The 12,678-nt window shown below is 41.1% G+C and overlaps 1 protein-coding gene across 2 annotated transcripts in view; it reads right to left on the bottom strand.

Moving 5' to 3' along the window:
- Positions 1-3,684: 3,684 nt before the first annotated feature.
- iglon5 (IgLON family member 5) overlaps positions 3,685-12,678 on the bottom strand; it is a 134,309-nt gene continuing 125,315 nt past the window's right edge. For both annotated transcript variants that reach the window (XM_086217966.1, XM_086217967.1), the window contains one exon: positions 3,685-11,237. In XM_086217966.1, coding sequence (XP_086074092.1) covers positions 11,134-11,237 — 104 coding nt within the window. In that variant the 3' untranslated portion in view covers positions 3,685-11,133. The remainder of the gene's footprint in view (positions 11,238-12,678) is intronic.

Below are 12,678 nucleotides of genomic sequence, written 5' to 3'. Positions count from 1 at the left end.
AGTCAAAGCCGATCAGATGTAAACTCAAACAAGCAGATGAAGAAAACCTGCAGTCAATTCCATGTAATTTTACATTTCAGCAAACACTTAACTCTCCACTCGACAAAGACGAACACAGAGCTGTTCAAGTGCATAGATTTCTACGTTTTTTTTAGTTTTTTTTTTACCAGTTGTTTGATTGTCGTGGCTGTCTACCTAAGTGTGGTGAAGTGATGATTAAGTGTGGTGATGAAATACTGCAGATAAGATAAGCAAAACACTCACGATCACAGTGCAGATGACGAAGACAACCAGCAAACACAGGAGAATAACAGGTGGAATCGTTTTTCTGTTTTACTGAAATTCCTACAATGAAAGCAGAGGCAGTAATTCAATCATTTTCACCCTGAATATCGAAAGTTACCTTCTGTTTCACATTATACAAAATCAACAATCTGTGAAACGTGACTGATATTGTTTTGTATGTGGTGCAGACAAACAAAACAGAAGAACCCCATTGCAGTTGAATGCCTTGGCGATTTGATGCTTGACCTTTGACCTCTTTCTTGTTCATTTATGAGTCCCAGCGAAGAGTACATTTTAAGAAATTCCTTCAAAGGGTTTCAGATATATCACCTGAAGGTTCATCCTTAAAATATGTGCAATATCAGTGGATGTTTGTGGCAAATTTTGAGACATTATTTCAAGGTGTTTTGGAGAAATAGAATTTACCACATCAGTCCAAGTGACAGTTTACACCAGATTTGCGAAAATTCCCTCAATGGGGTCTTGAAATATTGTTTTTCAGGGAGGTGATGGCGACCTTGACCTCTGACCGCTGAGATTTTGGTTGGATGTTTGAGCCATGCTTGTGAAGAACTTCCCTCCCATCTTTTCACAGCAACAGACTGAAGGACAAAACAAACAACTGCAAACACAAGTGAAGTGTGTGTTAAGTTTGAAGCTTGTCATGCTTCAATCAGTCTGTACAAGTTTGGAGGTGAAGGTCTGACAGTAACTATGTTTTAAAAATTGTATTCCTATTTCAATTCACAGAATTGCTAAAGCAGGGTGGTGCAGTGGTTAGCACTGTTGCCTCACAGCAAGAAGGTTCCGGGTCTTTCTGTGTGGAGTCTGCATGTTCTCCCTGTTCCTGTGTGGGTTCTCTCTGGTACTCCAGCTTCCTCCCACAGTCCAAAGACATCAAGAGGGGACGAGGCTGATTGATACTCTAAAATTGGCTGTGAGTGTGAATGGTTGTCTGTCTCTATGTGTTGGATGTGTCCAGGGTGAACCCCGCCTCTCGGCCGAAGGCTGCTAGGATAGGCTCCAGCCCCCCATGACCCTTAACAGGATAAGCAGAAGAAAATGGATGGATGGAAGGAGAATCGCTAAAGCTTTGAAACATCGATGTGAGCTGTTCATTCCAGCTTTAGGAAATTAAATATTACTGAAGGAGACAAGAACTATTCTAAAGATAACAAAAAAACCCTTATGCTACTTCTGATTTATAGTCACAATATGTTATCTGAGACCTTATTTACAATACTTGGAAAAATAAAAATAAAAATTCAAAAATAAGAATAAATACAAGCTGAATTGATGAAAAGCAGAGGAAAACTGCGGAAAAAAATAGAATTTTCGAGCCTTTCAAGTGGTAACAAATTCTCTTTTGCTTAGACGATTTCCAGCATATTAGTCGACGTGTTGATATATTCCAGAACTCTTGTTTACATTTCGGCTTTTTGTGTTTTTCTTGAGCAATAGCTGTAAATATGTAATGTTTTCCTGGCTGGTTTAATGAGCACAGTATAATGAATTCAAATCTGTGTCATCTGAGGGAAGAAAACTTGTTCTTCTAGGTGTAATTATCATCAAAGCAATAAACAGAAGTTTTGAAACCTTTAAGAGTGACTTGAAGAATAAAAAGCCTCCCCGAAACTCATCAGTGTAAAATGAGATATATAAAAAAATTCATTGCAAAAACACTATAATTGCGCAGAGATTTTAATTGCAGTGATTTGGAAGGCCTCTTATTCATAATTTTACCTTTTTTTGAGGACAAGGAACTTTAAAAACTGAGCTAACACTTCCCTGCCTGAGAGAATAAAGACATGTTTCACATATCGGTACATACTGAATGCATAAAGCAAAACTAAATGACGGATATTGACTAAATGATCTTAAGATGAAGTACCAGAGTTATGCGGGGTCTTCCCATGCACGAATGTGTAATTCATTATTATTTTATTTTGTCTTTTATTCCAGATGATCCTCCCTGTGTGTGTCTTCACCTGTTGTGAGTCTTTGGGTCTCTCTGGCCTCGGTTCAGTTGAGGGCAGTAGACTGGAGGCATTATGTTTTCAGGTTGGTGATCTTTATGGTCCATCCTAGTTATTCAAAGCTGTTTTTTTTTATTTTTATTTGCACTGGGACTCTAAAGCAACTGAAAAGTTTTTGGAGGTCAAAGGTCATGGGTGATATGGTATTTCCAGTCTTTCTGGTGTATTTGAGTGCAGTGGTGTTGAGTCCTCCTCAATCATGTTTTCCCCTTGGTTTTACCTGCTGTTGGATAGTTCTCTATGGCCCAAACCTGAAGGAATGAGTTGTTGATTTTTGTACCACACTGCTGAGTCTTCCAGGCATGGATCTGTTTCCTGTTTGGTTCTAGTTTGTTGTCCCAGTTTCACATGTGATCTTCATATTTGTTTTTTGTTTTTTTTAAATCTTTTATTCTGAAGGGTTTCACATGTAACACCATAAACTACCACATTCATTTGACCTTGAATAGCAAAAGTTCTACCAGGAAAATGCACAGCTACATCTTCACTCAGCGACTGTGGTCTGATGTCATGAATTCACACGATTACTAAGCGATGACTGCGGAGCCAGATATGCCTCAAAGCCACGCCAGCCTTCCTTTCTGCTTCTTTTGGTACACCGACTCTTGACAATCCCTCTCGCCCCCGCCACCACCAGTTGGTTCCTGTCTTGAGTACGCTCCATAACCCCGCCTCCTGTAGGCAGCCGGATCTGAAACCCAATTCATGCTGGATTGAGGATGGGGGTCTGCACTAAACACACTTAATCTCACTCTGGAGACCACTCATTTACATCGCGGAATCCTTTAACAGATTATCCTGAACAAAACGTTTTCTCTGTTATTGCCTCCTGAGACTTCCATGGTAGTAATAGGTTCCAACATGTGTGTTCAACACATTACAAACTCCTCTGCACCACATTCCCCATGTGCAAGGTACATTTTTAATATGTAGCGAAAAATATTGAACGGGATTTTAACACATCTAACATGTTAAATTTCAAAGCACACGTGCAAAACTCACATACAGATGTGATAACTCTTTTTTTAAATGTGTGAAATTCATGAGAATAAGGAATGCACTGAGCTTTTCAAGTCTGCCCTAAACAGTCGGGTCGCTTTGGAAAATACCAAACTGTGCACCTCATCCTCCAGCCCCGGCCAGCGAGGTGGCAGCCAGACAGGTGAAGACCTGCAATATTCGCTGTCGCGTTGCTAGAAATAAGGTGGATGACATGTCATCAGTAGTGCTGAGCCTGCAATAAGCCAAAGTGGCCAACTTTCATCTATCATAATATTTATTTTAATACAGACCACTTAATTAAACGTCAAATATGTGATGACATGAGCGTCAGATTGAGTTGTGTTGCATTTAAATGCTGTAACCTCAAGATGATCAACCTCTGGAAAACAGATCAGTTCTGTTATTAATTGACAACCTATTGTAATAATTCTAATTAACTCTGGCAGACAGGTGATGCGATAACAACTGACAGCTATCTGAACATGCAGCCATAAAAAAAATCCCTGTGACGGGCCTGAAAACAAAAGAAAAGCAGAAGCACTGTACTCAGCATGAAGCAGAAAGCAAGTGATGACCTCACCTCCTTTCTAACCGCAGGGGCCAACAAAGAGCCCCGCTTAACGCAACAAACCACACGACGTGAGTTCTCTTAAAAACAAAACTGATTTTTATTTTTTTTTCTCTCCCACCACTTGATATCATTTTTAACTTCACTTTATGGATTTTGAAAAAAAGAGGAGAAAAAAAAGAAGAAAAAAAAAGAGAGACACACTCCGAAATAAAAGTCAAAAGAAGACAAGTTCAGCAACTAAACGGATCAAAAAGTACAATCATCTCTTCACAGCACTGAACATCTGTCAGGGTGGAAGACAAATGTTTTGTTCCTTTTGGTGATACTTTTTTTTTCTGTCCTTCTTAGATGAGATCATGAAAAATGTCAGCGACGCCTGCAATCCAGGTCGGCGGTACGACATGACTGCTCCGTGCGGATCAGACGATTCACATAGATGCACACATGCTGTCGGCTGCTTGCATGTGAGGCCCCTGGAATTAGTCTTCCTCACTGTGGAGCTCAGTACACGCAAACACACCATTTATGTCAGCAACATCACGGTGGCCAATCTTTGAGGGGTGGGAGGGCAGAAATTTTTTTACAGATGATCTACACACACACAAATACACACCCATGCACACTCACTCACACACACACACACACACACACACACACACACACACACACACACACACAAACAAATGAAGTCAGGAAGCGGAAGGATGAAGGAAGCTAAATGTGTGAGAAGAGTGAGAGAGCAAGAGGGAAATGAGAGCATTAGACACTAACCTACCTAGGCCACCTCGTTACACGGTGGGTTCTCTTAGTTTCCAAGTAAGTTGTTTTCCTGTAATTCGAGATCCTGCATACCTTTTTTTTTTTAACCAGTGCACATGTTTTTAAACCTGGGTAAACCTACCTTTCCTTTTTTTTTTTTTTTTTGCATTTGTTGGTCATTTTCAACATCACACTTTAAGTATGTCCACTAGAAGAGTTGAAAGCAGCATGGGGAGGCAGGGGGGGCGGCGGCGGTGGTGTTTTTTTAACGTGATTAAAGTCAGTTCAAACTCAAAATTGTAGCTTTAATGCCGACTGGGTTGAATCTGTGGCCGAGATGATGAAATGTCACAGACATCACAACGCTGTACGTGCCAGAGACGGGACACAAATGATTCTGTTCACATGGGTTTTTGATTACATCACTGCTGATCAGAGCTGATAAATTTGACCCGGGATTGAAGTAACATACCAGAAGACAGGGAGGGTTGCACATTGGACAGTTGTGGTAATGATTAAAAAAAGTAAGAGCCTTCTCAGTAAGTTCAGAAGGGCTGTGAACTTGTTGCAGGCTGTGTGTTACAATGGCCGTCCTGCCGCACTGAGAAAGAGACACGCAGAGGGATTATGCTTCATAAACATTCCCATTTTTCTTTCATTAATTCTTAACATTGCCAATAATCCGCTATGTCGTATTGAAACGTTGCACTCGAGATTTTTCATGAGGCTTGCAACATGTAACCCTTATTGCAATAAAATTTCCCTGTTGCTATGGTTACGCATGGCCAGCACATTAAAGTAGAATACGAACCGGCTTAGCAGGTGTCCATATATCAGGAAATAAGGGACACTCTGCAGCCAACCAGATTCAAACATTCAAAGTTTAATCCAGATTAAACCTTTTCCCACTGCAGACTGAAACGTCTTTTTTTTTTTTTTGGCTTGAGGAATGAAGGGCTTCGGGTTGCCCTCGTGTAAGTCACATGACCAACCCGCTTTCCTACATCCTGCCATGTATCCCAGCCTCCAGTACACCTATTTGACACTTGTGCCCTGTGTTGGTACCACAGCTCAGCAACCCTACCGCCTCATAACTGCAATATAAATCAGCACAAATCCACCAGTTGCTGGTGTCACTTGTGAAAGAAACCCAAGTTTCTTCTGTCAGCTCTGAGCACCACAACCAATATTTACCCCTCAGTTGATTGACAAGAAAAATGCCAGGCGTGGGCTGTTGATTCAGAGGGGCCGAGTAATGGGAATCTCTATGGTGGAGATGTGAGGTGGGCGACTTAATGACTAGGGGAGACTTGGTGGGCGAGACGCTCCCTTTGTATCGCCTGTGCCATGCGCATGTTGCTGTTGCTCGACTGGTGGAGTGCAATTTACTGTTAATTAGCTAGACGTTCTTGTTCTAAGAGAGGTGAGTGATTGACAAGATGCCATCTGTGGCCGCAGCGTGTTACAGGGCGAGACAGACAGCGGCTTTGTTGTGACTAAATATAAACATGAGCTGAGTGTTATGCACAGGAATGATCTATCTATCTATCTATCTATCAGTCTATCTATCTATCTATCTATCTATCTATCTATCTATCTATCTATCTATCTATATATCTATCTATCTATCTATCTATCTATCTATCTATCTATCCATCTGTCCATCTGTGATTCAAATTACACCATCTTGCTACAGTTGAGTGACTTTTTCATTAACTAAGCTGATACCATTCTGAAGTGTGCTTGTACTCACTGTTACCAAGTCTTTGGTTGTCACCATTCTGTCTAGCGTGCTGTATACTAATGCACTCATTAGCTGTGTTAATGGAAAAGTACTGGGCCTTAATAGACTTTGTCCATGAGAAGAGAATGAGCCTATAGATAGTTGGTAAACAATGGATAAATTGGATAATGTACGGGAATTAAAGCATAGTTTGCAGTAAAAGACGAGAGCAGGGGATTTAGAACAATGGTGATCCTTCATCGGCTTACAGTGCCTTCTTTTGGTATACTGACTACTGCAAGTCTGCAGTTTCCTCGCACTCTATATAATTTCTTACTATTGTACTGCACACCCACACCTTATCTTTATGTATTTTACATAATATAAGCCTCGAGATACACAGTATCAATAGCTCTCCGTCATCACTAATAAAATAATATATGAAGTTCGAGCACACTCTCACCGGCAGTGTCAAAGCCCAGGGAGAATGCACGATTAACACTAGCCTATTTTACGAGAAAGGAGCAACTAAGTTGACTTGAAAAGAAAAACAAATTAATTCTTCATTTGCTGGATCCGAGCCGCAGCGCCGAACACATACAGTTTACTGCGCTGACATTACAGCTCGGCCAGATAGTTTCAAAGAGAGGCTTAAAAATCGATGCGCAATTAGGGGCGTCTTGTATCAGGCATGATGAATTATGCTCTCTGTTCTAAAGCTGCTCTATAGACGCTTGATCAATTTAGTTTTTGGCGACCTGGTAAGGCAGGCTGGAGAGAAATTGCTCTATTCCAAAGCCATTCAGTCGAACATATTGATTAACCATTGCGTTCTGAATCAAAAGTCTGTCCAGGATCTGTTCTATGTATTGAGGTTGTTGTGGGAAAATCTCCAGTCTGAGTCGGCCACTTAGAAAACAACAAGGAGTACATTCAAACCTGGCGCACATTTCTATTCTACAGTCTTTGCTTTATAGCACCATAATCATTTTATCATTTCAATGAAAAGATGTGTGGTGTATTCTCAGTACAGTGCTCTGAAACTGCACTTTATAAACCCCTCTCCAAAAAAAAAAAAAAATCAATTTCACAACACTGTGCTGAGGTTATCAAAATGTTTAAAAAAAAAATAAAAGGCAACACTTGTTTACAACCATACGCACTCACCTCTAGCTTTACTGACTCAAGTCATTATCATAAACACGAAAACAAACCAAATATGAAAGTGTAATACAATGCAAGGTACTGTAAAATGGCACAATATGTGAGTTTGGTGAGATCCAGACAACAACTCTGTGGCACCTTATTAAATAGGAAAGGTTCTGTAAACAGATCATCATAACCTTCAGCTGCAGGAGCCAATCAACGCTTTCTCATCAGGGTGCGCCGACTGTAATTAGGGGCCGAGCAGACGTCTTGTTTACATCAATGCAAAAGCACAGAACCCCAGTTGAATTGTTATTTATACACTTGAAGTAGGCCAGACTGTGTTTGTGATCAAGGCTATGTTAATGCTATTCATATTACACAGTGCAACCATAAATAGTGCGTGTGGTACACCCTTCCTCTGGGACACACTCTCAACTTTGGGAATGCAATATGAGAATATGAGGTTGTCTGTCTCCTAAATGTAGAGTTCACTGGTTAGTGTCATCCAATCTCCCTCCAGCTCTCAGCCTGTGGATTTCTATTGTCAGGGTATCCTCCCACAGGCCCACCGGTGCTCTCTGGTCTACACTCAAAATGTGAAGCAGGTGGGGGCTGCTGCCTTCTTGCCGTCTTCAGTCCTCAACTCAGATGCGTGACTTAAATACATCATGAAAACATGTAATTTTGCAGCCTGTTTGTACACATCAATGATTTCCAGCGATATCCCGCTTCTATGAAACTGAACAACATTCTTCTTTTTTTTTTTTCAAAAATCCACCTATACACAAACAGTAACGTTCTTTTTTTGTGGCAGACCCACATTGAGAAACATGACAGAATGTATTTGTTCCTGTTTTTTTTCCATCTTTTCTTCTGTTGTATTTCTTCAGCAAGGACAGATTATGTACACAAAGATGTTATATGTCACTAACAAATCCAGGGGAGACGCTGACATGAGTGAGAAAGAGGATGAGAGTGTGTGAGAGAGAGAGAGAGAGAGAGAGAGGGAGAGAGAGAGAGAGAGAGAGAATGAAAAAAGAAATGAGAGAGAACCGAAAAGTGAAGCACTGACCACATGATCTGCTCTTGTGCTTAAAATGGAACCGGTCATTATTTTGGAGCAACAAGATGCATGCACAAAAAGTGTGTATTGTGTCACACGGAAACCCCGACTACATTGCAGAGGGCTTTTTAGACTACATGTAGTGTTTTTAGATTAAGGGCCATTTAAACACAGCTTCACAATCATTTCAGAGCACTGTACACAGTAAAAGTACAACAACAGACTTATTTGATATACCTTGTTAATGACAATATTTCAGATATTACACCACAGCTTTAACCATGTCTGACACCTCTTGCACAGTAGAGTGAGGGGGTTATTGCTGGCTTTGAACAAAAAAATATATATCAAACAAAACACATTCATACAATTGATTCAGCACTGAGAAGTCCCCACTTAAAGGTTGATGTAGTCAGGGTTCAGTTGGGGTAACTCATCTCTCCGTGCAGGCTCGTTACGGCAAATTTGCATAAAGTCGCTGCGTGTGAGTGGAATGATGTTTCAGCGGAGAAACGAGTACCACCATATTGAAATACGGGCTTACCTCCCACTGTTTGTGCTGTGCGGGGGAAGTGGCTGGATAATGTGCCACGGGAGGGGTTTTGTAGTGCCCTGGCCTGCTTGTCACAGGAAGGAGGGAGTACTGCTGCACCGAGGTGAGGTTGTCCTTGAAGAGGATTCCTGTCAGTGGCAGGAGTGAGTTTGATCTATGGGGGCCATGACTGGCTGGCAGGAGGGACAGGTGGAGCCCGGGCCGCTTCACTTAACCAGCCACGGGTAATGGCTAATTACATCTTTATCTCTCGGTTGTCTGGCTGAACAAGAAGACTTTTACGCCCACCACCAAAGCCTCACATGGTTAAAAAATCATTTATCTAGCTGGTCAGAGAGATATGATGGACAAATATGCTGTATATGTGTGTGTGATGCAGTTCACAGCATGACAAAAAAGTCCAATACATAACCTGTTACAAATTATAAATTACACCAGTTTACTGCTGCTGGCCACAAATGAAATAATCCCTCAGACTGTTTCAAATGTGTTTTTAAAAAGCTTGTCATGGCAAAATAGAGCAAATCACTTCGAAAAACTTTACATCTTTTTTTTTGTTTGTTTTTTTCCCCATTGTAGTTATTCAATGTGTGTGTGTGTGACCTCTCAGAGTAAAGTACAAAAATTATTTTCCCCACGCACGGCTCTTTACCATCAGTTTTTGTTCACTTTTTTTTTCTCACATGGAATTACTAGTCATAGTTATTCAAATACTTATTAACATCATCATCATCTGTAGTAATATTAACACCAAAAAAGTAAAAGCAGGTAACCTTGCAGAGTAAAACAGACACAGTGCAGGGGAGGGAGGGCGGGGGTGGGGGGTGTATGGACTCACAACAGGAACATCTCTAACCGTTACATGCTATCAACAAGCAACAAGGAGGATGGAGCCACAGCTTTGAAACAGAAGATGTTGTTGTCACTGGACAGTCTCTTTCTGCTTCAGAAGGTATGGTGGGGGACGGAGGCGGGGGGACGGGGGAGTCGTTCAGCGCCAGAGCGGCCTCTGTACTGCATATATTTACACTGGGGTGGGAGGAGGGGGAGGGGGACACAAAGCAGGGAACATTATAGCGATGCAAAGGGCGACTAGACGGATCACGCTGAACAGAGGGGGGGGGGGAATAAAAAGGTTTGGGTAGTGAGGGGGTCTACATGCGCAACCTTGGTATAAACCCCCCTATATTACGCAAGGGGGGGTTAGGCCGGACGCCGCCACCACCCACACTTTTTTATACATTTTGACATCATTCATAGCAGGTTTACTGCTACACGGTAAAAAAAGAAAAGAAAAAAAAGCCATACGTGTGTATGAAGGTGCTTGTGTTGGATCAAAGGGTTCACATGGCCACCAATTGGACAAATTTCAAAAGGTCACATGACCACCAGTATCACATTGTAACTATCATTTCCATAAATATCCACGTTAATACTCTGATTTTTATGAATCATTTTCATAAGGCAAACATTGTAGGTCAGTCATTAGTCTATATTACATGAATGATCATCCAGTTGTTAGCTATTTTCTCATTGTCTATTTTCTCATTGATCACCAACACAATAATCATTAATATACACTCTTTATCAACATCAGCCCAGCGGTAATAATGAGAAGAAAACACTGTGGCGGAAGTACCAAGTCAGACAAATCTGCAAGGCATTCTGGGAAACAGATGGAGAGAGATAGGCTGAATAAGAAAGGAAGAGTTGATGACAATGCGTTGACCTCGAAATTAGATTGAGAGTGTTGGGGGTTTTGGGGAAGGGGCGGCGGGGGGGCGAGTGGGGTGGGGAGGGTTTATATGGTCGTGCGTGTGATGCAATGATTCGATGGCTCCTGGAATAATGCATATTCTTTTTGTTCACAGTGATGGGTTCGTAATTAAAGAATTTCATTTCCTTCTTCCTTCCGGAGAGGGGGAGGGAGCGGGGGGGAGAGAGGGGGAATTTCAGGGACGTTTTGGGACACTTCCTGTCGGGGCTCGATCTTTACACCTTCAGCAAAAGAACAGCAGAGAGGGAAATCCAAACACAGATGGTGACACTCATTCCTGCTTGTAAACCGGTCCCTCGACCCTGTATAGCCCCCGGTCCTGGATGAAGACAAAAGGACGTGAAGAAGAAAAGGAAAGGAGAAAAGAAGGAAAAAGGAGAAAGATGAATAGATAAAAAGACAGAGACCTACACACACTTGCAAATGTAAAGGGCCTTTGTGACAGATGTAAGCAAAATAAAATTAGTGAAATTAAAATAAATCAAAATTATTGATATGATTTTCAACAGCATCATCCCATCATTCATCTGCTTTACCACCCTCCTCCACTGTCTTCCCTGTTTGCTTTTTTTCCACTTTGTGATGGAAATAAGTGCACATTTCAGATGAGTCAGGCTGTGAAGTAATTTCATGTTTATTATATTACTGACCTTTTTGGGCCAATATTTGGAGTTTCCAAACACTTAAAAAACTTTTCTGCTCCCTTTAGATGTGCCAGAAATCCAAGCCAGTACACACTGGCACTCACAAATGGACTGGAGCCATTATTAATGTTATTAGCCACACCTCTGCTTGAAAAGTCAAAATATCCGCCATGACAGTGTTCTATTTAATCTATCAAATCCGCAACAGATTCATCTCAAGGTAGAAAGCCATGAAATATAGACCATCAGGATTGACATATTTGCTCAATAAACACAAGTTAAAGTACCATTAATGATGGCTTCACTCCATTTATTTGTTCCAGGGAGCTACTTGGTCCTGGAATGCCTACATAATATGCAAAGAATGGCCCAATCCAGTAACATGATTCATCTTAAAATACAAATGAATTAAATGCTGGAGAACTAACTAAAATGCTGGTTCTTTATGAAGCAAAACAAAATGTAAGCTCATTGAAAACTATTACAAACATACCATCGAGATTATCTTATTTGCACCATGAAATTACATCAATTTTGAAAGGACAATTGCAATACGCCCTTATTAACCTTCTCACTTCCTGTTTTGTGCCATCGGGTGGTCTAGTAAATTAAACCTGATGACATATAATGTGCCAACAGCTAGCCGTCTCAATAATGTCCTCACTAACTGTGTTTCCATGTAATTGTCAAGCAAATATTAAGCAAACTGTGGACATGTTGCAAAAAGGAAGAGTACACTGTGTGCATTTCCATCCGCCTGTGTGTAGTGAACAAAATAGGCTGAGTAATGCAGTCACTCTATGTATCAAGCTACAGAAATAGCTGATCATGAGTTCAACATCTGGTACGTCAGCGCTTGTTCGACATGCCTTCCCCTTTCCTGTTTTGCACATTTACTCTTTTTCAAACAAGGCAAAATCCACTTGAAGTTAATGGAAACAATTTATCGGATGAAGGATTTTGCAGCCTCCTTGAACCTTTTCCAATGTGTGACTTCAAAATGTGCATCAAAATACATTGATGGAAACATGACTATTGGTTGCAGCTGACTGCAGTAATCTTTCATGTTTGTGGATGTTCAAATGCAACATGTGGCAGCTAAAATAGAGAATTAAC

Source organism: Aulostomus chinensis, chromosome 11, assembly GCF_037954235.1.
Source record: "Aulostomus chinensis isolate RoL2024-O1b breed Wild chromosome 11, RoL_Achi_v1.0, whole genome shotgun sequence".
NCBI lineage: Eukaryota > Metazoa > Chordata > Actinopteri > Syngnathiformes > Aulostomidae > Aulostomus > Aulostomus chinensis.
This window is presented reverse-complemented; position numbering and strand designations above follow the sequence as displayed.